General features: G+C 41.3%; 1 protein-coding gene across 2 annotated transcripts in view; it reads right to left on the minus strand.

Annotated features, from left to right (window-relative positions):
- Positions 1-8,871: 8,871 nt before the first annotated feature.
- FAM131A (family with sequence similarity 131 member A) overlaps positions 8,872-27,692 on the minus strand; it is a 131,015-nt gene continuing 112,194 nt past the window's right edge. For both annotated transcript variants that reach the window (XM_082252376.1, XM_082252375.1), the window contains exons 4-7: positions 23,164-23,257; positions 17,198-17,380; positions 16,520-16,648; positions 8,872-10,111 (exon numbers count right to left, since the gene is read on the minus strand). In XM_082252376.1, the coding sequence (XP_082108502.1) occupies positions 9,708-10,111; positions 16,520-16,648; positions 17,198-17,380; positions 23,164-23,257 (810 nt within the window). In that variant the 3' untranslated portion in view covers positions 8,872-9,707. The remainder of the gene's footprint in view (positions 10,112-16,519; positions 16,649-17,197; positions 17,381-23,163; positions 23,258-27,692) is intronic.

A 27,692-nucleotide genomic window follows, 5' to 3' on the forward strand; every position in this document is an offset into this window, starting at 1 on the left:
TTCTGTCCACCTGGCTCCATCCTTCCCTCACTTCTCTCCACCTGGCTCTGCCCCCCCCTTCTGTCCACCTGGCTCTGTCCCCCTCCTCCCAGCTCCGTCCCTCCTCTCCTCCATCAACCCCCTCCACCTGGCTCCATACCCCCCGCACCTCTGTCCACTTGCCTCTGTCCTGCCCTTCTCCAGGCCCTGTCAACCTTCCCCTATCTTCCTTCCATACCCCCTTCTCTGCCCACCTTTCTCGGTCGCCCGCAGCCTCTAGCCTTCTCCTGTATCCTGCCTGCAGATTCTAACCATCTCCTGTATCCTTTCCGCAGCCTCTTACCATCTCCCGTATCCTGTCTGCAATCTCTAACCATCTCCCGTATCCTGTCTGCAATCTCTAACCATCTCACGTATCCTGTCTGCAATCTCTAACCATCTCCCGTATCCTGCCTGCAATCTCTAACTATCTCCCGTATCCTGTCCACAATCTCTGACCCTCTCTTGGCTTGCATCACATCTACAGTCTCTAACGATCTCTTATATCATGTCTGCAGTCTCTAAATGGGAGGTCAAAGGGAGTCAAGAGTGTAAGCGCCGCTTGGATGGGTGCCCCGGGAGGAGTTAAATGTGTGTGGGCTGTGGAGAGGAAAAGGTAGGATGAAACTGGAGCCCGGTGAGGATCATCTGACTGAGCCCTGCACGGTGCACCTGAGAGGAGGTCAGTGATAGCTGAGTCTGGTGGGGGGGGGGGGGTCACAGATGTAAGGGGGAGGACTCTGATAAAAGGTTTCCTCTTATAACAGTAACCCCCCTTTACCTTAAAGTATTCACTTTGTGGAAGGTGACCAGTGTCACTAGAGTGCCCAGCATTACCCCTTAAATAAGTGTCCTCAGGGTTCCCCATTACAACACTCTGCAGGATTTCCCCCTACAGTGCAAGGAGGAACTCTACAAACCCTGATGTAAAGAGGAACGCTGTGGACTCTGATGTAAGGGGGCAGGGACTCTGATGACCAAAGACCACCTTATATCAGAGCTCCTCTTTACATCAAAGTCTGCAGGATTCCCCCTTACATCATGATCCACAGCATTGCCCTTTACATCAGAGTTCCCCTTACACTCTAAGGGGGAGCTCTGTTTTGGTTATAGTAACCTGGTTTTTGACTTTTGTTATAATTTAAACACATTGCTAATTGGATTAGCTATATGTTTGTAACTTAAATATTGATATTTTGACTTAAAAACTGCCATTTTAGGTATTTTTATGAAGTGTCAGTAATAAATGTGGCTTTGTCGGTAAATTTTATGATTTTTGACAGTAAAAAAAAAAAAAAAATTGGGGCTGTTAGTAAATTTTGGGCATCCTGTCAGTAAATTTCACTTCGGGGGTCGGTAACACAGTAACATACGCTGAAGTTTTTTTTTTGGCTTTGAAAACATGGCCGGTCTTTTTGACCAATTGTGCTGCTTGTCACATTAGAACATAAGAATAGTATTGGCTAGATGGGTATGCTGCAACTGTGAGCTAAACGTTTGGCTTGTGGTTGTGGTGCGGCCCTATTGATCTCAATGAGCGAGTCTGACAGGCAGTGCAGTCTGTCTTATTGGCCCAAGTTAAAATTGCCATGTCTGCGGCATGTGTATAGCCCTGTTTGGCTGTAATGTTAGAATGCCGATGGGCGGCCAGGGGCAGTAAAACCACAGCTCATGACTTTTTTTACTGCTTCCTTACTCTCCCACCGCCACCAGTGTGAAAGAGCTGTAGCAATAGCCTATTGCTACATTTAACCACTTGCCGACCGCCGCAAGTACATATACTGAGGCGGTCATCCCCTCCTGGGCAAAGTGATGTACCAGTACGTCACTCGCCTACAAACCAAAAGGGGGCGGGCGCGCTCCCGCTCGTTCACTGCCATCACTGCGCGAGTGACCGGCGGCTCCGATGTCCGCCTGTCATTCGCAATCTCCCGCTGGAGAGGGAGAAAGGCAGGCGGCTGATGTATACAAAGCCGCCTGCCATTCTCCCTGGTGTAACTGCAGAGATCACACGATCCTGCTATGTAGGATCGTATGTCTTTGTGGTTACATCAAAAGCCACGCCCCTTTACAGTTAGAAGCACGCCCCTAGGGACACACTTAACCCCTGGATCTCTAATAAAGTTAACCCCTTCCCTGCCAGTGTCATTTTTACAGTAACAGTGCATATGTATAGCACTGATTACTGTAGTAATGTCACTGGTACCCCCAAAAGTGTAAAAAATGTCAGTCACGGGTTCGATCTGTCCGCCGCAAAGTCGCAGTCCCACAAACAAAAAAAATCGCAGATCGCCGCCATTACTAGTTAAAAAAAAACAATAAAAATGACATAAATCTTTCCCGTCGTTAGTAAATGCAATAACTTTTGCGCAAACCAATCAAAATGCACTTATTGCGATTTTTTTCACCAAAAATATGTAGAAGAAAAAAAATTGGCCTAAAATGTTAAAAAATTTAGATTTTTACATTTTTTATGGGGAATTTCATATAAAAAAATGTGAAAAATATTGTTATTTTTTCAAAATTGTCGCTCTTTTTTTGTTTATAGCACAAAAAGAAAAAATCACACAGGTGATCAAATACCACCAAAAGAAAGCTCTGTTTGTGGGGAAAAAATTACGTCATTTTCATTTGGGTACAGCATCGCACGACCGTGCAATTGTCCGTTAAAATCCTGCAGTGCCGAATCGCAAAATAGGCCCTGGTCTTTGAGCAGCCAAATCCTCCGGGGCTTAAGTGGTTAAGCTGCTGTTGCAGGGGACAAAATTACATTTAATAATTTTCCCCTGGTTTCATCATCTTAATTTTAAAGGAGTTGTACAGTCAGAAGGTTAAAAAAAAAGATAAAAAAATCTTCTCCGTGTAGCACCCTCCCCAGCACCCTCTAATACTCACCTGAACCCCATCTCTGTCCAGCGATGTCCATGAGTTCCTCAGCCATCCAGGACTCTCCCTCCTGATTGGCTCCCACGGCTGTCAAAGTCAGTCAGCCAATCGGGAGAGAGGGGGGGGGGCGGGCCGAACGGAAGCTCCATGGCTGAATGGAAAGATGGAGCTGCAGCTTGGCTCGGGTGCCCCCATAGCAAGCTGCTTGCTGTGGGGGCACTCGATAGGAGGTAGGGGACAGGAGCAGGAACAAGGGACCCAAGAAGAGGAGGATTCAGGCTGCTCTGTGCAAATCCACTGCAACAGAGCAGATAAGTATAACATGTTTGTTGTTTTTTAAAAAAAAAAAAAGACTTTACAATCACTTTAAATATTTTCTGTTCTTATTTTTTCCTGAACCTTTTACTTATTTATCCACCAATAGTGGATATATTTATATTAGCTATATTATAGACAGCGTGTTTAATTTTGCATTGTCATGCTAATAAAACTCCCAAAAATGTCTCATATAATTATATCAGCTACAAGGTAAACAAAATGCTGTAGTGTATTTTTTTGTGAATAGAACCCTGGACTTTAACCACTTGCCGACCGGTCACGTTGACCGTACTGCGGCAAAGTGGCTCGATTCCGTCCAGCGACGTAGGCCTACGTCGCTGGACTCCTCCCCCTGTAGGCGGCGCTCGCGCGCCGCCGGAGGCGCGCTCCCGCTGTTTTCAGTCACAGCAGGAGTCGGGCCAGGGGAGGAGCGGCGGCGATCGCCGCTGCTCTTCCCCGATCGTCGGGGAATCGAGTTTGGAGATCCGCCCGCTTGTGTAAACAGATTTCCTAAGTGACAAGGAGTGACAGATTGCAGGGTTCAGCATAGCTGAACATGCGATCGGTCCTTATGTCACTCAGTCACCTCCCCCCACACACGTCAGTAAGCACCAGGCATACATTAACCCCTCCCTCTCCAATAAAATTAACCCCTTCCCTGCCAGTGTCATTTTTACAGTAACAGTGCATATTTATAGCACTGATTACTGTAGAAATGTCACTGGTACCCCCAAAAGTGTCAAAAATGTCAGTCAAGGGTCCGATCTGTCCGCCGCAATGTCACAGTCCCCGAAAAAAGAATCACAGATCGCCGCCATTACTAGTTAAAAAAAAACACCAAAAATGACAAAAATCTTTCCCTTAGTTAGTAAACGCGATAACTTTTGCGCAAACCAATCAAAATACGCTTATTGTGATTTTTTTTTACCAAACATAGGTAGCAGAAAACAAATTGGCCTAAAATGTTAAAAAATTTTGATTTTTACATTTTTATTGGGGAATTTCATATAAAAAAATGTTAAAAATATTGTTATTTTTTTCAAAATTTACGCTCTTTTTTTGTTTATAGCGCAAAAAGTAAAAATCGCACAGGTGATCAAATACCACCAAAAGAAAGCTCTGTTTGTGGGGAAAAAAAAGACATAAAATTTTGTTTGGGTACAGGGTTGCATGACCGCGCAATTGTCAGTTAAAGTCGCACAGTGCCGAATCGCAAAAAGTGGCCTGGACGTAAGACAGCAAAATCCTCCGGTGGTAAAGTGGTTAAGAAAATACAGGCAGCTAAAAGCACTGAGCAATTTTAGATGGTTATGCCATTGATCTGACCACCACCACTGATAACAAATGTAATACCTAAATAAATAAACCCTGATAATGAGAGGTCATGTGTAGCAAGAACCTTGCTTTGGTTGCAAAATTGAATACACCCAAAAATATATGTATAGTCCAACAAAGCAAAGCTTGGGTGAAGAACGCTTCATGCTATGAGATTTCAGCCTTAGTGATAGTAATGGAATGCAAATGTAGGACTATTCAATGTACAAAAATCCCTTCCTGTGAATTTCTATCTGTATAACGCAAGCCACTGACTTATCTCTTCTTATAAATTCTCACGGGAAGAAAAATGTTGACCTGTGTTTTCTTGTTGCTTCTATATTCCCTACAGTATTTATGCTACACGCTCCAGCAGAAGGGACTCATCCTTGAATGGCTGGCAGACTCCGCTTGCTGCTTCAGGTTTTATAAATCATTTCACTATATACTTCAAAGATTTATAGCAAGAATCTGTAAAACTCCAGTTCAACATTTAGGTTCCCATAAATTGGAGTAAAGTAAGCTATACTCCGCTTTTTGTTCTAAGGAGTAGACAATTAAAGGACATACTGTAATTCATCTAAAAAAAAAAAAAACTCTCAATGCCCTTTGTTAAGACTCTAACTGAATTAATTTATTACATTTAATTCATTTCATTAAACTAATAATTATAATTAAAAAATCCTGCTTTGATGAATCACAAATTACAGCAAATTAGAGCTGAGTTGGCTGTTTCATACAGAAACTTGTATTCGTTTTTCCAACAATCAAGTTAGCCATGTTTTTTTTGGGGGGGGGGCCTATAAGAGGAGGGGGAGCCATGAAACCCCATGGTGGTGTAGGCCACGTTTAAGTTGCAAAACGCAACATTGCAGCGTTAATCGCGGTGGAGCATGGTCCTGGTTCATCTCCCAAGAGTCTACTGTCCGTGTTCAGCATGGAGGCTGGGCATAGAATTCCCTTGGATAAGTTACAGTAATTAGTGCTATACATATGCACTGTTACTGTAAAAATGACACTGGCAGGGAAGGGGTTAACTTTATTAGAGATCCAGGGGTTAAGTGTGTCCCTAGGGGTGGGCTTCTAACTGTACGTATGAACTATCACTACTGTAGTGCAATGCCTGCAGTATATACTTCATGGTAAAATCCTCAGATGTGGTCCAGATTCCGGCGTAAATTCACTCTTGTACAAATTGCAAAAATCATTGTGCACAGTTTGAGGTCTTTAACTTTTAGGCCCCTTTCACACAGCCAGTTAACTGCATTCCCTGTCTATCCTTATAGTTAGATTGACCAGGAGGAAGCAAACAGCAGTGACCACTCAGCTTATATAAACCAAGACTGATAGCGGCAGCTGCTGTTTGCATGTAACTGCACACCAAGCATTTACCAATACCTACAGATGTCCACTTAATGCAGTAGACTGTGTCCAGGCTCAAACATCAGCATTTAAATAATTGGCATGTGTCTACATGCAAAAAGCATCAGAAAAAAAGGGCACTAATCATATGCAATTCTAAACAAGTTAAAGTGTATCTATCATATGAAAATATAATTTTTGATAATTATCAGTATTCTTTCAGTCTTTAGGCAATCCCTGACAACTTCTCTGTTCCAGGAAGCCTATCTTCCCTCTACCTAAAAACTTATATTAATCTCCTCAGAGCTACCCATCGTTTTTATTATGTGAGCTCTTACAAATAGGGCTCTTACTAACTCTTATTTTGAATAATAACCACTATGACGTATTACGAAGACTTATAGTATAGTGAGTCACCAGCATAAATTGCGTGCCCTAATGTAAAAAGTAAGCAACACCTTTATGATAAATTATCAGAAGTGTTACTGATGCATCTTACATATGACTTTGCTGTAACTAGTATAGACACGTGAAATCATGTGCAACACTGTGTGCATTATAGACTGAACATATTTTGGTAATGTTGACAAGGACATCATACATAGATGAACAGCTGCAGTTAAGTGATGAGAGAGCATTTAACCACTTGCCGACCGCCCACAGTATATTTACTGCGGCAGTCAGCCCGTCCTGGGCAAAGCGACGTAGTACTGCGTCGCTCGCCCAGGAGCCTGCAGGGGGCGAGCGCGTGCCGCTGGAGACGCGCTCCCACCCCCGCTCATTCCCTGACATCCCCGCGCGAGTGACCGGCGGTTCCGATGTCCGCCGGTCACTCGCAATCTCCCGCTGGAGAGGGAGAAAGGCAGGCGGCTGATGTAAACAAAGCCGCCTGTCATTCTCCCTGATGCAACTGCAGAGATCATACGATCCTGCTATGTAGGAACGTATGTCTCTGTGGTTACATCACAAGCCACGCCCCTTTACAGTTAGAATCACGCCCCCTCGAATAAAGTTAACCCCTTCCCTGCCAGTGTCATTTTTACAGTAACAGTGCATATGTATAGCACTGATTACTGTAGTAATGTCACTGGTACCCCCAAAAGTGTCAAAAATGTTAGTCAGAGGTCTGATCTGTCCGCCGCAATGTCACAGTCCCGAAAAAACAATCGCAGATTGCCGCCATTACTAGTTAAAAAAAAAACAATAAAAATTACATAAATCTTTCCCTTAGTTAGTAAACGCAATAACTTTTGCGCAAACCAATCAAAATACACTTATTGCCATTTTTTTTACCAAAAATATGTAGCAGAAAACAAATTGGCCTAAAATGTTAAAAAATTTAGATTTTTAAATTTTTGGGGGGGAATTTCATATAAAAAAATTTGAAAAATATTGTTATTTTTTTCAAAATTTACGCTGTTTTTTGTTTATATCGCAAAAAATAAAAATTGCACAGGTGATTAAATACCACCAAAAGAAAGCCCTGTTTGTGGGAAAAAAAGTACGTCAATTTAATTTGGGTACAGCGTCACATGACCGCACAATTGTCCTTTAAAGTCACGCAGTGCCGTATCGCAAAATAGGTCCAGGTCTTTGAGCAGGAAAATCCTCCGGGGCTTAAGTGGTTAAAAAGTTCTAATAGTTGTTTTGTTTTTTTCTGAGTAATCTTGTCTGTTTATGGCAATTTTTACGGCTGGTTCAAACCCCGGATCGCACAGGAATTCGTTTGAATGGGCTGAAATCTCACTAGACTAAAAGTAGTGCATGCACTCCTTTACAAAACACAATGTAACTGGATCGCATAGTACTTCTGTACCATCCGAATCAGTGCAGGCAAACACACTGCGTTTGTGACCTGAGTTTGGAATGCTGTGAGCAAAAACATCTGCATGGTTAGTTTACTGCAATGAAAGCCGTGGGTTAAAACGAATACAAGCCTTTCTCTCTTCCTCCAAGTTTGCAGGTTTTGCTCCATCCTCAATTTTTGTTCTTTTCCAAATTTTCTAAAAAGGCTCCACTGTTTTTTCCTTCATTTTAAAAGACAAATTCACTATTTTTTCAATTTAAACGTTGGCTGCTTTTTAAAGAGCTAGTAAAGTTGTGAATTTAGGATTTATGGGGGTCTCAAAACATGCAGATTTATGCAATTCAACACATTTTTTATAAATAGCCACCTATGTGTCTAACTCATAAACGCGGTGCTTTGTATTTGTGGAAAGTACCTAGATTTTTTCCTTTAGATTTACCAAAACCATATAATATGAGGTCAAACCTAAACTCTTTCAATTTGTATGCAATCAAGCAGACCCTTGTACTATATAGTTGAAGGTAAATCTAAAGGAAATCTAACAACAAAAGTTGTATAGTGTGTATCCAGCTTGAGGCCCCTTTCACATCTGTGTGACCTAAAAGCAATTTTTTGGCCGCAATTTTGACTGGACTTGAAGCAATGCCTGTGTAATCTTGAGGTCTATGGACCTCAAAACGCATCAAAATCAAACCAAAGTAGTGCAGGTACTACCTTGAAGTTGTTGCTACTTCAAGTCACACAGATATGAACAATATTCATTGGAAATCATGGAGTAGGACTTGTCATGTGACTTTGCAGTCCCAAGTGTGAAAGGGGCCTAAAACATGTTATAGGGTGACAAAGGCATTATTTAGCCAAACAAAACTTTGATACCTACTATATTTAATACTTTTGAAATAAATAAAGTTCTACTTTTTATTATTTAAGCAATCCAATGCAAACTGAGGAAATGGGATAAAAGGAAATAAAATACTTATTCCTAATTTCATTCAATAGGCCATGATAATGTACCCTAGAAATCAGAATAGGACATGTGATTGGTAAGTGAAGCATGTGCCAGTATATGTAGACATACCTTTTAGACATACCTTAAACCATGGTCTTCAAAACAGACTTCCACTGTTGTTATCCTAGTTCTGTGTAATAATGTACAAATTTTGCTTTTTTTTTTTTTATATATATCTTTATATATACACAGCTGGTCAAGTATTTTCATAGACGCAGGAAAATGAGTTACAAACTTTCGATGTTACCGCACAAGACCTTCCAAGAGCAGCAAACAGACATGTACAAAACGCTAGAAAAGAAGGGTCTCCCCTGCACAAAGCATGCGCCTGCAGAGCCCACATGGAGGAGGGTCCCCCACAGTGTCACCGGAGCTCCACAAGTCCTTTTACAGTCCTGAGGCTGTACTATAATCACAGATTCCATAATATACCCAATGTTCATCTCATCTGCTGTTTGGAATCTGTGGAGCACAGGGAACCAAAGAGCTGGAAACAAATCCAAAAAGATGACAGGGACAAGCCATGTTGCCACTGTCCCCAATTGGGAAGTCCACCACCAACAGCTTGGCTGGAGGTGGATTAAGTGGGGTGTAAGACATGCAGACAACAGCTTAAATGCCCTCCACTGATGAGTGGTACCACAGGGCAAGGGTCATGCAAAACAGACCAGATGCTTAAGACAGGTCAAACAGGCAATTAATTTGTTCTGAAAGAAAATAAGTGAGAAAGGTAATAAAATAAATCAGAGACACAAGATTGTGAAAATAATTAGGAAATTAAAGAGAAAAGTCACTATGAAGAGAAAACAGAATGTTACTTTTAAATAAACATCCGAATCAAATGAATTTGAAAATAAAATAAATGATTAGGTGAGTTAATGCCCTCGGCTTAGTCCAAGTTTTTTTTTTTTTTTTAAATAAGTATCATACTCAGAAAAAAGAAAGAGGGACAAAACCTAACAGCAGTTGAAACAGTAGCAGTGTGACTTCAGGTCAGGGTTGGTCTTCTTCATCTTCGTCTAGAGATACCACCCCAGAGGACACCACATCTGAGCCCTTTCTTTGCAAAGTGAGCATGCCTGACCCTCGACTTATTGGAGGAAAGGAAATTAGCTCGTCCTCACTGGGGCTTAAACAAGACTCAGAGAAGGACATGGAATATGAAGAGTCCTCACATTCCAGATCTTGAAGGCGATCATAGGGACCTAGGACTGACTGAGGTTTGATGAGCAATGACTCTTCAATCAGCTGTGTTGGAGACCCCAAGAGCAGCTGTTCTTCATCTAGGCTGCACAGACTGGAGCACAGGGTTTCAGGAGACAAGGTACGTGAGGAGTCACTGTCACAGCAGCATACACGGGATGACATCAGATCTTTCTGCACCGGACTTAGAAAATCTAGAGGAATAAAAAATAGTTTTTAGTCCCAAAATTTGAAAAAAAAAAAACATTAGAAACTATTAATGAATGCTAGCCCTATGCTCTCTTCACAAATAAGTGAAAACAAGTGTATATATACTTTAAAATATTTGATATAAACATATAATGGAACACAAAGTAAAAATGATAAAAAAAAAAATCTAATAACGGATAGCAGAAGTACCTAAAGGTGGTGGTCGGTAGGTCTAATCTCCCGCACTTTAAAGTGGAAGTAAACTTCCATTGATTGTTTGTACCTATAGGTAAGCCTATAATAAGGATTACCTATAGGTACTGTAAATTTCTCCTAAACGTGCACCGTTTAGGAGATATTTACTGTATATGCAGCCCATGACGACATCAGTGCATGCACTCCGAAGGAACGGCCACCCCTGCTGGGTACCTGGTCCCCCTCTATCTTCTGTGGTTCCTCTTGTCAACCTTACTTCACTACAGGAAATAAAAGGAAGAGGGGGACCAGGTATTTGACTCACCAGTGTGTTTGGTTCAGGAAAGTCTTTAGCATTATTTGAGAGTGAGATAGTGTATAATTGCCGGTACAGCTGCCCTCATAGCCTGTTTTCTTGGCTGGATTTTAATTATTGGTTGATGGTGAGTGAGAGTACTCACTTATATGAATATGAGAAACTTTACCAGCCACCGGTCTGTGCCCCACTGCCTTTGTTCACTTCCTGCTAGCTGAATGCTGAAGAAGCTGTGTGCAGTATTAGGGTTTGGGGCTACCCTAACAGAGAGTTAATGATTGACAATGGGAAGTCTCAGGTAATGGAAGGGGAAGCAGGTTCTGCAGAGCTGCGGAAGACATAAACCGCACCTCTGTAGCAAGTTAGGGCATGTGAGCTATACTGGGTGTCCCAGACCCGGGGCAGGTGCCGATGCTTGTGCTGCTTTAGTGTTGGAGGTGAACAAGGCAGCACTGGAAGTTGCAAAACCTAACTGAGAAATAGGGTTATCACCCTTTTACTATATTATTCTAAAGGACACAAGTAGCTAAATTGGATTATAAAACGTTGGTTTGATAAAGCAGTTTAACATTTGTTTGTCTGTAGATAGGAGGGATTTTGGGCCACTCTACTTTACAGATCTTCTCTAAATTCTTAACCACTTAAGCCCCGGAGGATTTGGCTGCTCAAAGACCAGGGCCTATTTTGCAATTCGGCACTGCGTGATTTTAACGGACAATTGTGTGGTCGTGCGACGCTGTACCCAAATTAAATTGACGTCCTTTTTTTCCCACAAACAGAGCTTTCTTTTGGTGGTATTTGATCAACTGTGCGATTTTTACCATTTGCGCTATAAACAAAAAAAGAGCGACAATTTTGAAAAAATAACAATATTTTTCAAATTTTTTTATGAAATTCCCCCAAAAAATGTAAAAATCAAAACTTTTTAATATTTTAGGCCAATTTGTTTTCTGCTACATATTTTTGGTGAAAAAAAACGCAATAAGCGTATTTTGATTGGTTTGCACAAAAGTTATTGCGTTTACTAACTACGGGAAAGATTTATGTCATTTTTATTGTTTTTTTCTAGTAATGGCGGCGATCTGCGATTTTTTTGCGGGACTGCGACATTGCGGTGGACAGATCGGACCCTTGACTGACATTTTTGACACTTTTGGGGGTACCAGTGACATTACTACAGTAATCAGTGCTATAAATATGCACTGTTACTGTAAAAATGACACTGGCAGGGAAGGGGTTAACTTTATTAGTGATCACGGGGGTTAAGTGTGTCCCTAGGGGCGTGATTATAACTGTCAAGGGGCATGGCTTGTGATGTAACCACAGAAACATACGATCCTACATAGCAGGATCGTACAGTCTCTGCAGTTACACCAGGGAGAATGACAGGCGGCTTTGTTTACATTAGCCGCCTGCCTTTCTCCCTCTCCAGCGGGAGATTGCGAGTGGCTGGCGGACATCTGAGCCGCCGGTCACTCGCGCGGGGATGTTAGTGAACGAGCGGGGCGGAAGCGCGCCCCCTTGCCCCCTAGAGGCTCGTGGGCGAACGACGTAGCCCTACGTCGCTTTGCCCAGTAGGGGCTGACTGCCGCAGTAAATAGTCGTGCGGCGGTCGGCAAGTGGTTAATGTTTCTTGGCTGTCGCTTGGTAACTCGAAGCTTCAGCTCCCTCCAAACATTTTCCATAGGATTAAGGTCTGGAGACTGGCTAGGCCACTACACCACCCGAATGCGCACCTTCTTAAACCACTCCTTTGTTGCTTTGGCGGTATGTTTTGAGTCATTGTCATGCGGTAGATCCATCCACAACCCATCTTAAGTGTTCTGGCTGAGGGAAGAAGGTCTTTTGCAGGTCTACAATCTTGTCCCTGATGTCCTTTAACAGCTCTTTGGTCTTGCCCATGACAATGGGTTTGAATGGAAGAAAAATTCTGTGTTGTCGTTAGGAGCACCTTCTTAAATTAACAGGACTAATTTGTTTACCACATGAGCACATACTGTAGCCAGTCTGTGGGAGCCAGAATTATTCTTGGTTGGTAGGGGATCAAATATATATATTTTTTTAAAAAAACAGAATGTTTATTGACAACTATAACAAATACATGGTACACATTCAGCACCATGGAAATAAAGCAAAGCAGTGTGATATACTTTGACAATGGGAAAAGCATATTCCACAAAGCAGAAATAACCGTAAATACAAACTTGTAAGAAGTCTAAAACAACAATGTCTGTTGACAGAACATAAAGGGATCACAAAGAAGGGCGTTCAAGCCACACTGCAAAGTGCAGAGATGTGTGAGGAGGTGTACAGTACACCTACGCAGTCCATGGCTTCCACGCCCTCTCAAACTTTTTAGGACAGTTCCTGCAGATGTAGGTCAAGTTCTACATGGGAAGAGCAGTGCTAATAGATTTTTCCCAGGAAGCTACGGATGGAGGGGAATGAGAATTCCACCTAAGTAAAATTTCTCTTTTAGCATAATAGAACAGGTAAGAAATAAGTATCTTAGAGCATCTAGGCCTCTGCTCGTCATCCTGGATACCTAGCAACAGAAACTCAGGAGTGACTGGGAGGGCCAGCTGAAGACGATGATTTCTAAGTTCAACCACCTCTCTCCAGAAGCAGGCCACTCCCAGACAACGCCAGAACATGTGGAGATGCGTACCTATTGCTTCCCCACAAAGTGTACACTCTGGCAACTTTAGGGGAAATATTCTATGCAGTCTCTGGGAAGTGTAATAAACCCTAAGAATTTAATCTGTAATAACTTATCACGTGAGGATATTAGCAATTGAACACGGTCTTCAAGACAATTTTCCCAGTCCTCCTTGTCGATGTTAGGTAAGTCAGTTTTCCATAACTTCCATAGTTTGTCCATCTTGGGAGAATCTGTAGAGAGCAAGTCCGGATAAGGGTTTAGATAGGGATTCTTGAGCCAAGAGTTTCTCAAAGGGACCTATGGTTCGGTTGGGGGGGATGGGAAATTGGGCTTGTGCAACATGGTGAAGTTGGAAATGTAGAAAGAGCATCCATTGTGGTAGTTTAAATTTGGTCCTAAGGTCTGAGAAAGGGAGTAGAGTACCCACCGAAAAAACATCACTCAGGGTCCTAATTCCGTGTTTAGCCCAGAGCTGGGGTCAGGAAGGAAGCGAAAATGCAGGAGATTAGGATTACCCCACAGTGGGTTAAAGGGGGACCGTGTATTTATTTTAAGGAATCTTCTCCTGGCCACTACCTAAACCCTGAGTGTAGTCCTTGTAGAGAGCAACATGACAGAGTAAGCCCGACTTCCCAGACAGACCATATTCCCCAGCTCCTGAAGGGAACCCGGAGTGGCAGCCTCGAGGCATACTGTAGCATTAGCACAAGGCTGTGTACACCACCACCAGGTGGTGGCTAAAACTGCCGCCCAGTAGTATATCCAGGGATCTGGCAGTGCCAAGTCACCAAACTGCACAGGGAGAACTAAAAACTATCTCGCCAGTCTGGGGGCGGCACCACGCCCCATATGAAAGACCCCATATATCGGTCTACTTCCTTTAAAAATGAGTTGGGTATCCAGGTAGGGGAGTTACAGAAGACAAACAAATTTTGGGAGAAAAAACTTTTAAGGAGGCTGATACGCCCCAGGAGGTTCAAGGGTAAGGTTGCACATATTGCACACTTAGCACGTAGTCAGGATAGCAGGGGGGGGATAGGTTCAGATCAGAAAAACTGGTGAAGTTCCTCCAGACCTGGAAACCCAAGTACCCAACCTATAGCACCTGGGATTCTGCAATGTCCAGCCGTGCCTGGGGGTCAAGAGGGAATAGAGTGGACTTGGCCCAATTAATGCGAACTCCTGGAGAACTGCCCAAATTTGACAAATATATCAAGGGCTACCCGAAGAGAGGAGTCCGCATCATGCAGATAAAGGGGGTTGTCGTCTGTGTACGTGGAGATTTTTTTCTACAAAGGGACTCACCTTCAACCATTTAACTGATCGGGAGCCTGGAATGAGAATGCCCAGTTGTGCCAGGGCAAAGGGGACAGCCCTGATGCATACCCCTCTGTAGCGGAAATAATCCTGATAGCCTGTCATTAGTGCCAATTCGAGCCCTGGGGGCACTGAAAAAATTTAGGTCAAAATCTACGCATCACCTCCCACAGGAACCCCCGTTCTACCGAATTAAATGTCTCCTTGGCATTGAGGGAGGCAATGACTCTTTGTCTACTATTAGCATAAGGGATCAATAAGCTCATGAAGAGACGTGGAGGGTTAATGTTGGTGCCCTTCCCAGGCATGAACCCCGTTTGATCCCAGTGAATTAACACTTCAAGGCCAAGACCTTTGCCATGATCTTGGCATCCACATTAATCAGGGATATCAGTCTATATAAGGAGCACTCTTCAGGGTTCTTACCCAGTTTGAGCACCAACACCACTACTGCCTTTGACAAAGAATCGCCCAACTCGAGGACTGAGCAAATAGAGAGGTAAGTCTTGGAGCAAGCAGGTCCTGATGTTGTGAGTAGAATTCGGAAGGAAGTCTGTCAACCTCGGGAGTCTTCAAATACTTACTCACCGAACTGAAACTCAATTTATAATATTTGTATCATGTGTTTCTTCTAGATATTTGGTTGATATTCTGTCTCTATCATTTAAAATACACCTATAAAAAAAAATGATAGACCCTTCATTTCTTTGTAAGTTGGCAAAATTACAAAATCTGCAGGGGATCAAATAATAATTTTCCCCACTGTACTATGTAGAAATATATTCATGACCACTTGGCTGCAATGTACATGTTATTTTGTACATCACAAAGTCTTGACCAAACTGTGCATTGTCTCAGCTGCTGCAGTTTTTAATGAAGTTATTTTTTAAGGCAGGCTTAAAGTGTTTGCTTTCTGTGTGCAGAAAACACATGTTATAGAAGTTACATTTTTTAAATTTGACTTGTGGTTTATATGTGCTTGTGAGACCATCATGTGTGATGCAGCAGTTAGGGAAACTGTACCACAAGGACTGTGGCATGTGTGTACTGTAAACATCAAATAGGCACAATATCTGTTTACACCATAGAAGCCTTGCAGAGCTGTGTAAATCAAATGACTAGATGGACAGAATTACATATATGCATGTCAACACCACATTTATCTGTTTACATGGAGTTCCACCTTAGTATAATAAAATATATGGTTATCAGTTTAATGTCAGTAAGGCATAAAATAATCTGAGTCACCCCTGAATGTCCAGATATTATCCATGGCTTCTTTAAGGGCTCTTTCACACGGGCGATCCGATCAGATCCGCCTGTCAGTTTTTTTAGGCGGATCTGATCGGATCCTCCATGCAGCTCTATGGGGCAGCGGATGTCAGCGGAGACACCTCCGCTGACACCCGCTGCCATCCGCATCCGATCCTGTCCGTGAAATCTGGACGGATGGAAACCCTATTTTTCCATCCGTTCAGTAATCGGATCGGATCTGATGAGAGCGGACAGGCGGTCCGCTCTCATCCGATCCCCCATAGAGGGCAGCGGGGACTGAGACACCTCCCTCTCCGCTCTGCAAGCGGAGACGGAGCTGTCATCCGCCGGCTCAGCGGGGATCGCGGATCGATCCTCGCTGAGCAACACGGATCCGCCTACGGAGGCGGACCGTGTGAAAAAGCCCTAATTGTGATTTACTGCCAGCCCAATGCTTTGAGGTGTATATAAAAAATAAAAAAAAAAATAACAGAAAATCACTGTTGCTGACATAAATAAATTATGTGGCCATCAGTATAATTCATATAACTAGGGCAAGTCCAATAAAGGAAACTCTGATGTAGATCACATCCTGAAGACCATATCTTCTTGTACAGGAGAGACTCAAATTTTTCACTGTCACATGAGTGTGTTTGTGCCATTACCCACCTGCAGGTTGAGAATGGTCCATAGAGGGCTGCAGATCCTCATCATATGAATCATCTGTGGAATCTTCTCCATCAATTGATGACCAGGCACGAAGTTTGGCTTCTGCTATAGCAAACTGCTCAGCTACACCTGGTAATGTACAAACAATGGACAGAAAAGAGGAACAGAAACAGCAGCAAGACAGCCATAGTGCATGATTAATAAAAGCAAGAACCCAGAAAACAACGACAGTGAAAGGGTGCACATGTATTGTATTTACGGGAAGCATGCAAAGATACCAAGACCAAATTATGAAATGAAAAAAATAAAAATACACAACGCAAGTAGCATTCCATTGTGAATAGAAATTGGTAAAAAAAAAAAAAAATACAGTACAACACGGCCAAAATGAAAATATGGTAGTTGCAGAGGATTGTGGGAAGAATCATCGCACATGAATGCCATAGATATAATCCCAAAAACAATCAGCAAAACATAAAAGAAGAGAAATTGATGGCAGGAAGAGGATCCTCCAATGAAAGGCACAGCAAGAACATTGCATTATGAGAGCATACAAGAGAGAAAAAAAAAAAAAAGAGAGGAAATGAAAGCGAGCGACAGAAGCAGCAGTGGAAGAAAAAGTGAGTAAAAAGGTCCATATTGATAATTCTCTATCCATTAGTGTTGGTGTTTTCTCACCTGCAGCAAACCTGGCCTCCTGTTCTCCCTCACTTAAATGGGAGTATGAATTGAAGTGAGTCTCCAGTGCAGCCGGAGAGTCGCTGGGTTTGCTCCAGCCCTTCCACTCTATCAGATGAGCCACGCGTCCCTGAGCCATGGCTGTAGGCTTGGTCACATGATCCTTTACCACCTGCGAGATTCCTATCACATAGAGAGAAGAAGGGGACACAGGTGTCTGTAAATCTAATTATATGCTGCTATCTAATTGTGCTTGTGTACAACTGTTTACAACCATTTACCTGTGTGTTTTCAAGGCCAAGCAATTGTGTGCCCTTATAACATGCATGTCACATTCAATAACAATTTCTAATAGACATCTTTTACCCCCTAAATAAAATGCATCCTGGAGTATGAAGGCTGTCATTGCTGCTCCCCTTCAAAAATGTTGGTTGCCTGGCCAATTATATAGCTTTAGTACTTTCAGTAGAGATCACTGTCCTGAAATGTCCTGATGTGCATGCTTGCTCCAAGTCTGTGACCCAGAAGTTGTTGAAAGCCAAGCAATTAATATTGTCAGCAAGGTCAGCCTACATACTTTTTCTTAGTTTTATTTTAATAGAGGTTAAACTACAAATGCTAAATTTACAAATCCCCCCCCATCCCCGGCTGCTCAAAGTATTGCTAACTGCTCTCAGATACTTTGTGTTCTGACCAGTTCAGGCTTCCCTTTAGGTAAAGTCAATATTTGCTGGTCAGAATCAGAGAATATGAAACTCTGATTACTTATGCTTCTACACTACATAGATCCCCACCGCTCATTATAGATATAACTAGTAAGCATCAGCCTTCTATTACCTAGAGGGAGCCGTAAATCTGCTAACAGGTATTTACATTTTACTTTCCAGAAGGGAGCAAGAAATGACTGAACAAAAACAAAGGTTTTAAATTAGCTTTAATATCAATACAGTTTTATTATTACTTTAACAGGTAAAAGGAATTTGCAAAAAAAAAAAAAAAATCAGTTTCTTTACTTTTTTAACTTTGCATATTGAGTGATAGTTTCAAAATGATTTTTTAATTTATTACTTTACTTTACGTATGAGAAACGTCTGCGAATTACACATTTACCTACATAGGATTATGTGTAAATTTAAATCCGCTCCGCTAAAATTACACTAAATTCACATTTTTTATATATAATAAAATTCAAACCCGATTCCAAAAAAGTTGGGACAATGTACAAATTGTGAATAAAAACAGAATGCAATGATGTGGAAGCTTCAAATTTCAATATTTTATTCAGAATACAACATAGATGAAATATCAAATATTTAAAGTGAGAAAGGGTATAATTTTAAGGGAAAAATAAGTTGATTTTAAATGTTATTGCATCAACACATCTCAAAAAAGTTGGGACAAGGCCATGTTTACCACTGTGTGGCATCCTCTCTTCTTTTTATAACAGTCTTCAAACATCTGGGGACTGAGGAGACAAGTTGCCCAAGTTTAGGAATAGGAATCTTGTCCCATTCTTGTCTAATACAGGTTTTTAGTTGCTCAACTGTCTTAGGTCTTCTTTGTCGCATCTTCCTCTTTATAATGCACCAAATGTTTTCTATGGGTGAAAGATCTGGACTGCAGGCTGGCCATTTCAGTACCCGGATCCTTCTTCTACGCAGCCATGATGTTGTAATTGATGCAGTATGTGGTCTGGCATTCTCATGTTGGAAAATGCAAGGTCTCCCCTGAAAGAGACGACGTCTGGATGGGAGCATGTGTTGTTCTAGAACTTGGATATACCTTTCAGCATTGATGGTGCCTTTCTAGATATGTAAGCTGCCCATGCCACATGCACTCATACAACCCCATACCATCAGAGATGCAGGCTTCTGAACTGAGCACTGAGAACAACTTGGGTTGTCCTTGTCCTCTTTAGTCCGGATGACATAGCATCCCAGTTTTCCAAAAGGAACTTCAAAATTTTGATTCTTCTGACCACAGAACAGTTTTCCACTTTGCCACAATCCATTTTAAATGAGCCTTGGCCCAGAGAAAACGCCTGCGCTTCTGGATCATGTTTAGATTTGGCTTTTTTTTTGGCCTATAGAGTTTTAGCTGGCAATGGCGAATGGCACGGTGGATTATGTCCACCGACAATGTCTTCTGGAAGTATTCCTGAGCCCATGTTGTGATTTCCATTACAGTAGCATTCCTTAATGTGATGCAGTGCTATCTAAGGGCCCGAAGATCACGGGCATCCAGTATGGTTTTCTTGCCTTGACCCTTACGCACAGAGATTGTTCCAGATTCTCTGAATCTTTGGATGATATTATGCACTGTAGATGATGATAACTTCAAACTCTTTGCAATTTTTCTCTGAGAAACTCCTTTCTGATATTGCTCCACAATTTTTGCCGCAGCATTGGGGGAATTGGTGATCCTCTGCCCATCTTGACTTCTGAGGGACACTGCCACTCTGAGAGGCTCTTTTTATACCGAATTATGTTGCCAATTGACCGAATAAGTTGCAAATTGGTCCTCAAGCTGTTCCTTATATGTACATTTAACTTTTCCAGCCTCTTATTGCTACCTGTCACAACTTTTTTGGAATGTGTAGCTCTCATGAAATCCAAAATGAGCCAATATTTGGTAGACATTTCAAAATGTCTCACTTTCAACATTTGATATGTTATCTATATTATATTGTGAATAAAATATAAGTTTATGAGATTTGTAAATTAGTCCATTCCTTTTTTACAATTTGTACAGTGTCCCAACTTTTTTTGGAATTGGGATTGTAAATGCAGTATGTCTAAACAGAACTACAACCCCAATTCCAAAATAATTGGGACGCTGTGTAAAATCTATATAAAAAGAGAATGCAATGATTTTTAATTCTCATAAATCCATATTTAATTCACAATAGAAAACATATTAAATGTTTAACCCCTTGCCGGCTGCCCCACATACATCTTCTGCGGGGCGGCGGTTCCTCTTTACAGAATCATGTACAGAATTGGACACAGCAGGAGCCAATCAGCGGGTCTGGCAAACACAATGTCCGTCAGGACCCGTTGATCATTTCCGAGAGAGGCAAAATGGCGGTCTGCCTATGTAAACAAGGCAGATCGCCTTTCTATTAGTGGGGAAGATAGTAATCCTGTGCTTTTGCTAAGCAGGAACACGGATCTCTGTCTTCCCATAGTTAATGCACCCCCTAAACAGTTAACAAGCACTCCTAGGAACACATTTAATTTTTTGAGCGCCCATGATGTTAACCCCTTCAGTGTCAGTGCATTTTTTTTTTTAGCAATGATCACTGTATTAGTGTCACTGGTCCCCAAAAAAGTGTCACTTAGTGTCTGATTTGTCCGCTACAATATTGCAGTCAAACTATAAGTCGTTGATTGCCGCCATTACTAGTAAAAAAATAAATAAAAATTCCATAAAAATATCAACGGACAATTGCGCGGTTGTGCAACGCTGTACCTAAATACAATTGATATCCTTTTTTTCCCACAAATAGAGCTTTATTTTGGTGGTATTTGATCACCTCTGCAGTTTTTAGATTTTGCGCTATAAACAAAAAAAGAGCGACAATTTTGAAAAAAAAAAACACAATATTTTTTACTTTCTGCTATAAAACATTCCCAATAAAAAAATCTAAAAAATCTAATTTTTTTTATCAGTGTAGGCCAATTTGTATTCTGCTACATATTTTTGGTAAAAAAAAAAAAAATCACAAAAAGCGTATTTTAATTGGTTTGTGCAAAAGTTATAGCATTTACAAACGACTTGATAGATTTTTGGACTTTTTATTTTTTATTAGTAAGGGCGGTGATTAGCGATTTTTAGTGGGACTGCGACATTGTGGCGGACAGATCGGACCCGTAACTGACATTTTTTACACTTTTTGGGGACCAATAACATTAATACAATATTATGCACTGTTACTGTATAAATGACACTGGCAGGGAAGGGGTTTATACTGGGGGTGATCAAGGGGTTAAATGTGCTTGCTAACTGTGGGGGGGGTCTGTGACAGGCACACAGAGATCGGTGTTTCAGCTTAGCTGTGTTAGCTATGTTTGTTTACATAGGTAGGCGGCTCTCCTGTCAGTTTCTCTAAAGATTGTGGGAGGCCTGCGGTGATCGAGCCCACTCCAGCCGCCGTCTGGCTCCCGCTGTGCGTGGCTCCGGCGGCGTGCGTGCGCCGCTGAGGCTGTGTGCACATAATCACGTACATGTACGTGATTATGCCCAGCCGAGCCGCCCTGCCGCAGTAGTCTTACTGCGGCAGGTTGGCTCTTTCCCGCAAAACGACGTACCTGTACGTTGCTTTGCGGGACCGCTAGTGGGGGAGCACACGCTAATTGGCCACAGGGGAAGCCAATCAGCAGGTCCGACAGCCGCGAAGTTCGACGGGCACCCGCGATCGTTCCCGTGGAGACAGAAGGGCAGTCTGCCGTTGTAAACACAGCAGACTGCTGCCCTGTCAATAATGAACACAGGGATTCTGTGTTCCTCCTATTTAGGTGTTCATTTAGCAAACCCATCACTCACACAGTTAGAAAGCACCCCCTGGAGACACATTTAACCCTTTGATTGCCCCTGGTGTTAACCCCTTCCTTGCCAGTGTCATTAGTACAATAACAGTGCATATTTTAAGCACTGATTACTGTAGTAATGTCACTGGTCCCCCCAAAGTGTCTAAAATGTCAGGTGTCTGATCTGTCTCAACACAGTTTTTCCTGAGAAATCAAAATATCCGGGTGGAACAAAGTTGGACAAACAGTGACTGCAGGCAATCAGATGCAGTTTGGTTCAGGTATTCTGATACCACCCGCAAGTGCTGGATGTCAGAATATAGTATCTAGCAGTGGGAGATTTGTCCATTCGCACTGTTTAGAATGGATGGGGGAGTCTATGGGTATCTTTTATTCAGTCCACTGGGCTTAAAAAAATAGAAATATTTCCATGTATACATCTTTAATGTTTTTGTAACTAGCTGTCTATTATGCTATTTGCAGTTAACATCAGTCATAAAACTGCACCTAGTATGCATTGTCTTTAACAGCCTCCTTTTACTTTGTGTTGCCTTTTTAATATTGGTATCCGCTGTCAATAAGATGGCAAATTCAAGGGAATCTGACCTTTTCTCTTGGATAAGGGAAAGAGCTATGTTCAATATGTAATAAAGTGTTACTAAACCCAAGACCCTGCATTCACTATATCTGGTCTCCCACAGTACACAACATGGAAATGCAATTATTTTAGTGAATATAAACTGTTGAATACCTTTTCTCATCAGCAGTACGTAGCAGTCTTTTGACTTCTATCAGTGTCCGGCCAAGCACAGGTTAAAACATGTAGGAGGAGTTTTCATTCTCCTCTTACTGTCCCGTGAGGCCGCATGACTCCTGACCCTCTGTGTGGACAGTGATTGGCCCTGTGCCAAACACATGCACCCTCCCGAAAAAAAAAAAACCTCTAGTAATACACACCAAACTGAGCATTTCCCAAGGCTCTGTACTATCAGGAGATGGATTGGGGACAGTGGAAGAAAGGGAGTATCAGAGAAGACAGGATCAAACAGTCTTTTTACATAATGCACAGGATTAACCCCTTAGGTTCCACAGTAAGTTAAACAAGCATGCTTTACTGCATATACAAACTAATGTTACTGTTGTGGGTTTAGTAACACTTTTTAATAGAAACCATTTACTAATCATCTTCTAGCCAAATAGCAAAAAATAAAAAGTTAAGATCTAATTTGTTGCTATGGTTTACTGAACTTTGCACGATATAAAGATTTTTTGCATCTGTTAGTGCGATATAGAAAAGTGAATAAATGTGAAAGTAATACCATAATTTGTACATTTCATGAAGGAACATCCATTAAACTGTCCATTCTCTACAGTCTATGAAGAGTACCATCCTTTGGAAGAGGTCCTAGGCATGTGACATTTTTTCCTTAAACTCACCATATAGAGAGGAGCGAGCAAGGGCCGTAATTTCATGAATAGTGAGTGCACGTCGAGACTTGGGTAACATTTCACCAGTGTCTTCAACATGTAACTAATGCATAAGAAAAACAATAGAGATCAGATGGCAGAAATCACAGAACTACAATATAATATAATATAATGCAGGATAACAGAAGTGTGATAGTAAGCAATGTGATGTCTATGACACAAAATGTATGCAAGTAGCACAAAATAACAGGGATCTGGAGGATAAAACATTTAGGAACTTTTTATTGTCACCAATCAGTACATTTTTTATATATATATATATATTCCTTTAGTTTCACTGAACAATTCATATTACAATATTTATAAAACTGCATATTTTACTAATCTTTCACAAGACTTCACATAAATTAGAGATCAAGAAAGGTACCCTAGTACCAGGTCTTTGCAGCAATCCGGTTTCCAGGGCTGTATGTCATTCCTTCCTGCCTCAGTTCTGAGTTGCGTGACAAAGAAGTGAAGTACCACATGGTTTTTGTCTAATCTAACCTTATTACATTTCCTTATCTATTGTGGACCACAGAATGTAGAATAAGACCTCCTTCACATTGTTGGGTAGCTGCAGCCGGTGGATTCCTGTGGCAAGAATGGGCAAATTCTTGCTGCTGGAATAACCGGGTCACACAATCAGAAGTGGTCCATTTACAAACCAACGGCTGTTTTGATTAATGCAATTTTCAGTTATAACATTGATGTCCATTTTTGAATTGTTCCAATAACCCAAACATTAAAAGACTCAAATTCACTAATCAACTGTTGTCCTGGGTCAAGAGGGGACAAATTGTTAGCATGTCTGAGGTCAGCATGTTGGACCACACAATTACATATAGTGTGCAGAAGAATGCACTGTTTAGCCAACATTACGTTAAATACCTTTATGACAGAATGTAAAACAAATCTTAACGCCTGAACCCAGTCTTGCAACTTAACCAAGTAATAGTAAAACCATACCTCCCAACTTTCTAAGATGGGAATGTGAGAAACCTATTCGCAAAAGTAGGTAGGCATAGGACCCCTGCCATGCCACCTTAACGAAGAATTATACAAAAAATGGATTGGTTAAACCCACAAGTGCTTTTTTTTTTTTTTTTTTTTTTTTCCTTTTACCACTACTATTTTTTTATATTGGTATTTGAAATTTACAAATGCAGCAATTTAGAAATTGGATGAAAGGTATAGCACTGGGAAACACTTTTTGAAAGAGAAGTAATGCATTTTATATTCAGCTATATAGGTCAGATCAAAATGAGGGACAAATAAGGAGAAAAATGGGATAGAGGGACTTTGTTCTAAATCGGAGACAGTCCCTCGAAATCAGGGACAGTTGGGCGCTATGTTAAAACTGTCATATCACAACTACTTAGTGTATTCAGGTAAATTAAATCATAGCTTTATAGGACAAAAGATAAATGGTAATGGAAATTGTTTTTGATTTATTTTCAAAGGTAAACTGGCCCAGATTTGTAACATTTTAATTTAGCTGCAAATTTCTTGCCATTAGCATGACCCACCACCAAATGTCTTGAGTAATAGTTAGGGTTAGGGAGGGAAGGGGCACCAAAGATTAGCCTCCACTGGTAGGTATGGGAACAATTGTGGCCACAAAATAGGTTAATTCCATAGTCATACCAGTCATAAATACAACTGAGAAAGGCATTTTGTCAAAATAATGTCCAATTTTCATAGTGCTGCAAAACACTGGACACTCTTGAGACAATGGACTGGCTTGCTAGGGAACCCTTTTTTTTGTCTCCAGTCGAAGATATGACTAAAAGCAATTACTGTGAATAAATTCAGTATGTGAATCCTTTGGAATGATATGGATTTTTGCACAAATTGGTCATAAAATGTGATCTGATCATCATCTAAGTCACAACAATAGACAATCACAGTCTGCTTAAACTAATAACACACAAATAATGAAATGTTGCCATGTTTTTATTGAACACACCATGTAAACATTCACAGTGCAGGTGGAAAAAGTATGTGAACCCCTAGACTAATGACATCTCCAAGAGCTAATTGGAGTGAGATGTCAGCCAACTGGAGTGCAATCAATGAGATGAGATTGGAGGTGTTGGTTACAGCTGCCCTGCCCTATAAAAAACACACACCAGATCTGGGTTTGCTTTTCACAAGAAGCATTGCCTGATGTGAATGATGCCTCACACAAAAGAGCTCTCAGAAGAGGAATAAATGTACATCATGGCGTGTGACAAACAACAGCTCTGGCTAGCTTTGATTATACTACATAACAACCCCTAAACCGGATCTGAAAGCTTTAAGGTGACCCTTAGTTCCTTTCTATGATGTAGCCTAGGGATCTCATTAGGACAGCCAACTGCCAGATACAAGAGCTAACTGTTAGACAACACCTTGCCGAATTCAATTTTAACACAAAATATTAAACATTGCTGTTTTTTAACATATCTTTACTGAAATGGCTTCTATGTGATCTAATCCAACTCCTTTTAAATGTGGCGTTGAAAAACCATGTGTAAGTGTCATCAAGTCACCCTGGCCCTAGGTGTGAAAGCCATGCTAAACGTAAAGTTTCTTGTTGCACAGAGTAACCAATAAACTTCCCTGGTTTAATTTTCAACCTGGACACTAAACATGACAGTTGAAAGCTAACTGGTTTCAATGGGCACCAATTTAACGTCTCATATTTTTTACCAGGTATAAGCTAAAGGGGTCATTAACCACTTTACCACTAGAGCATTTTGCTGTCTTACGTCTGAGCCACTTTTTATGATTCGGCGCTGTGGGACTTTAACTGACAATTGCGCGGTCGTGCGACGCTGTACCCAAACAAAATTTACGTCCTTTTTTTCCCACAAACAGAGCTTTCTTTTGGTGGTATTTGATCACCTGTGTGATTTTTACTTTTTGCGCTATAAACAAAAAAAGAGCATAAATTTTGAAAAAACAACAATATTTTTCACATTTTTTTATATGAAATTCCCCCCAAAAAAATGTAAAAATCAAAATTTTTTTAAATTTTTGGCCAATTTGTTTTCTGCTACATATGTTTGGTAAAAAAATTCACAATAAGCGTATTTTGATTGGTTTGCGCAAAAGTTATTGCGTTTACTAACAAAGGGAAAGATTTCTGTCATTTTTGGTGTTTATTTTTTTTAACGCGTAATGGCGGCGATCTGCGATTTTTTTTGTGGGACTGCGACATTGCGGCGGACAGATCGGACCCTTGACTGACATTTTTGACACTTTTGGGGGTACCAGTGACATTACTGCAGTAATCAGTGCTATATATATGGTGAAAAGAGAAATAGGTGCGCGAACCTTTAATGAGAAAAAGGAGTGGAAAAAAGCAGCACTGAAAAAATATAAATATGTGAGGGGTTGTAACAAATGAAAAACATCAATTACAGAGTGCGCTAAAAGAGAATTCTGTCTGCCTTTTACTTATAATGGATTCCTTTTTGATAATTATATAGACAGATGGAATTGCTTGCCTTTATATATAATTCCAATATTTTTGGCACCGATAAGAACAGTTATGTTTTTTATACTCCGGTGTTATGGATGATTAGTTTTGTTGACATCCGATGTGATTGGCCGCAGAAGCCTCCGGAAGCGCTTTTTAGAACTTCCGGGTCTTCATCTCAACATACCGTGATTGGCTAACATTTGAACCGGAAGTGCGTCACAACACTTCCGGGTCCTCGCCACGGCCGCACCGGAAGTGTCCATCAGCCACACTATTTACATGAGAGATGCGAGCAGCACGGCTACAGCTCCAGTCCCAGAAGCCGACTTGTTAGTGGAAACGCGTCGGGGGGAGCTAGCCGTGTTGCCTATGATCCCGGACTACTGCAGAGGTCCTCGATCCAAAATTTACATATGCTGTTTTTTCTCCTGAAAATGTAAGTGTTACTCTTTCTTATTGGTTCAATAAAGTGAGGTAATGCACTATAGTCCCCTTCTCTTCCTTGGGTATGTTCTTGGTGGCGATATCCCCTTGAGTGGAAGCCTCTAGATCCCCACACTTTGGAAGCAGATGGTCGCTTTATTCCTATTGTGAATTCTCTCCTACAAGCTGACCTAACGGACTCCAGGGTTATACACTATATGTTTGCATCTCTCCATCATCTGGTAAGAGTCCCTTCTTAACACTGGGTGCATCACGTGTACATTTGAGCACTGTCTGGATCACCGTTTGGGAAGAGGTTACCCTTATCCTTCATCACTCCCCAACCTCACTATATTCTTTGGATTTTCAAGACTTTTGCACAGTCTCATCATTTAGAATATAGACTTTGTGTTTAGCTGAACATCAGCAATCACCATTTTTGTGAATATTTGTGTTCCATAACTTTTTAGCGCACTCTGTAATTGATGTTTTTCATTTGTTACAACCCCTCACAGTGCTATATATATGCACTGTTGCTTTAAAAATGACACTGGCAGGGAAGGGGTTAATTTTATTGGAGAGGGAGGGGTTAATGTATGCCTGGTGC

Source organism: Pelophylax lessonae (assembly GCF_965119305.1).
Source record: "Pelophylax lessonae genome assembly, chromosome: 3".
Lineage (NCBI taxonomy): Eukaryota > Metazoa > Chordata > Amphibia > Anura > Ranidae > Pelophylax > Pelophylax lessonae.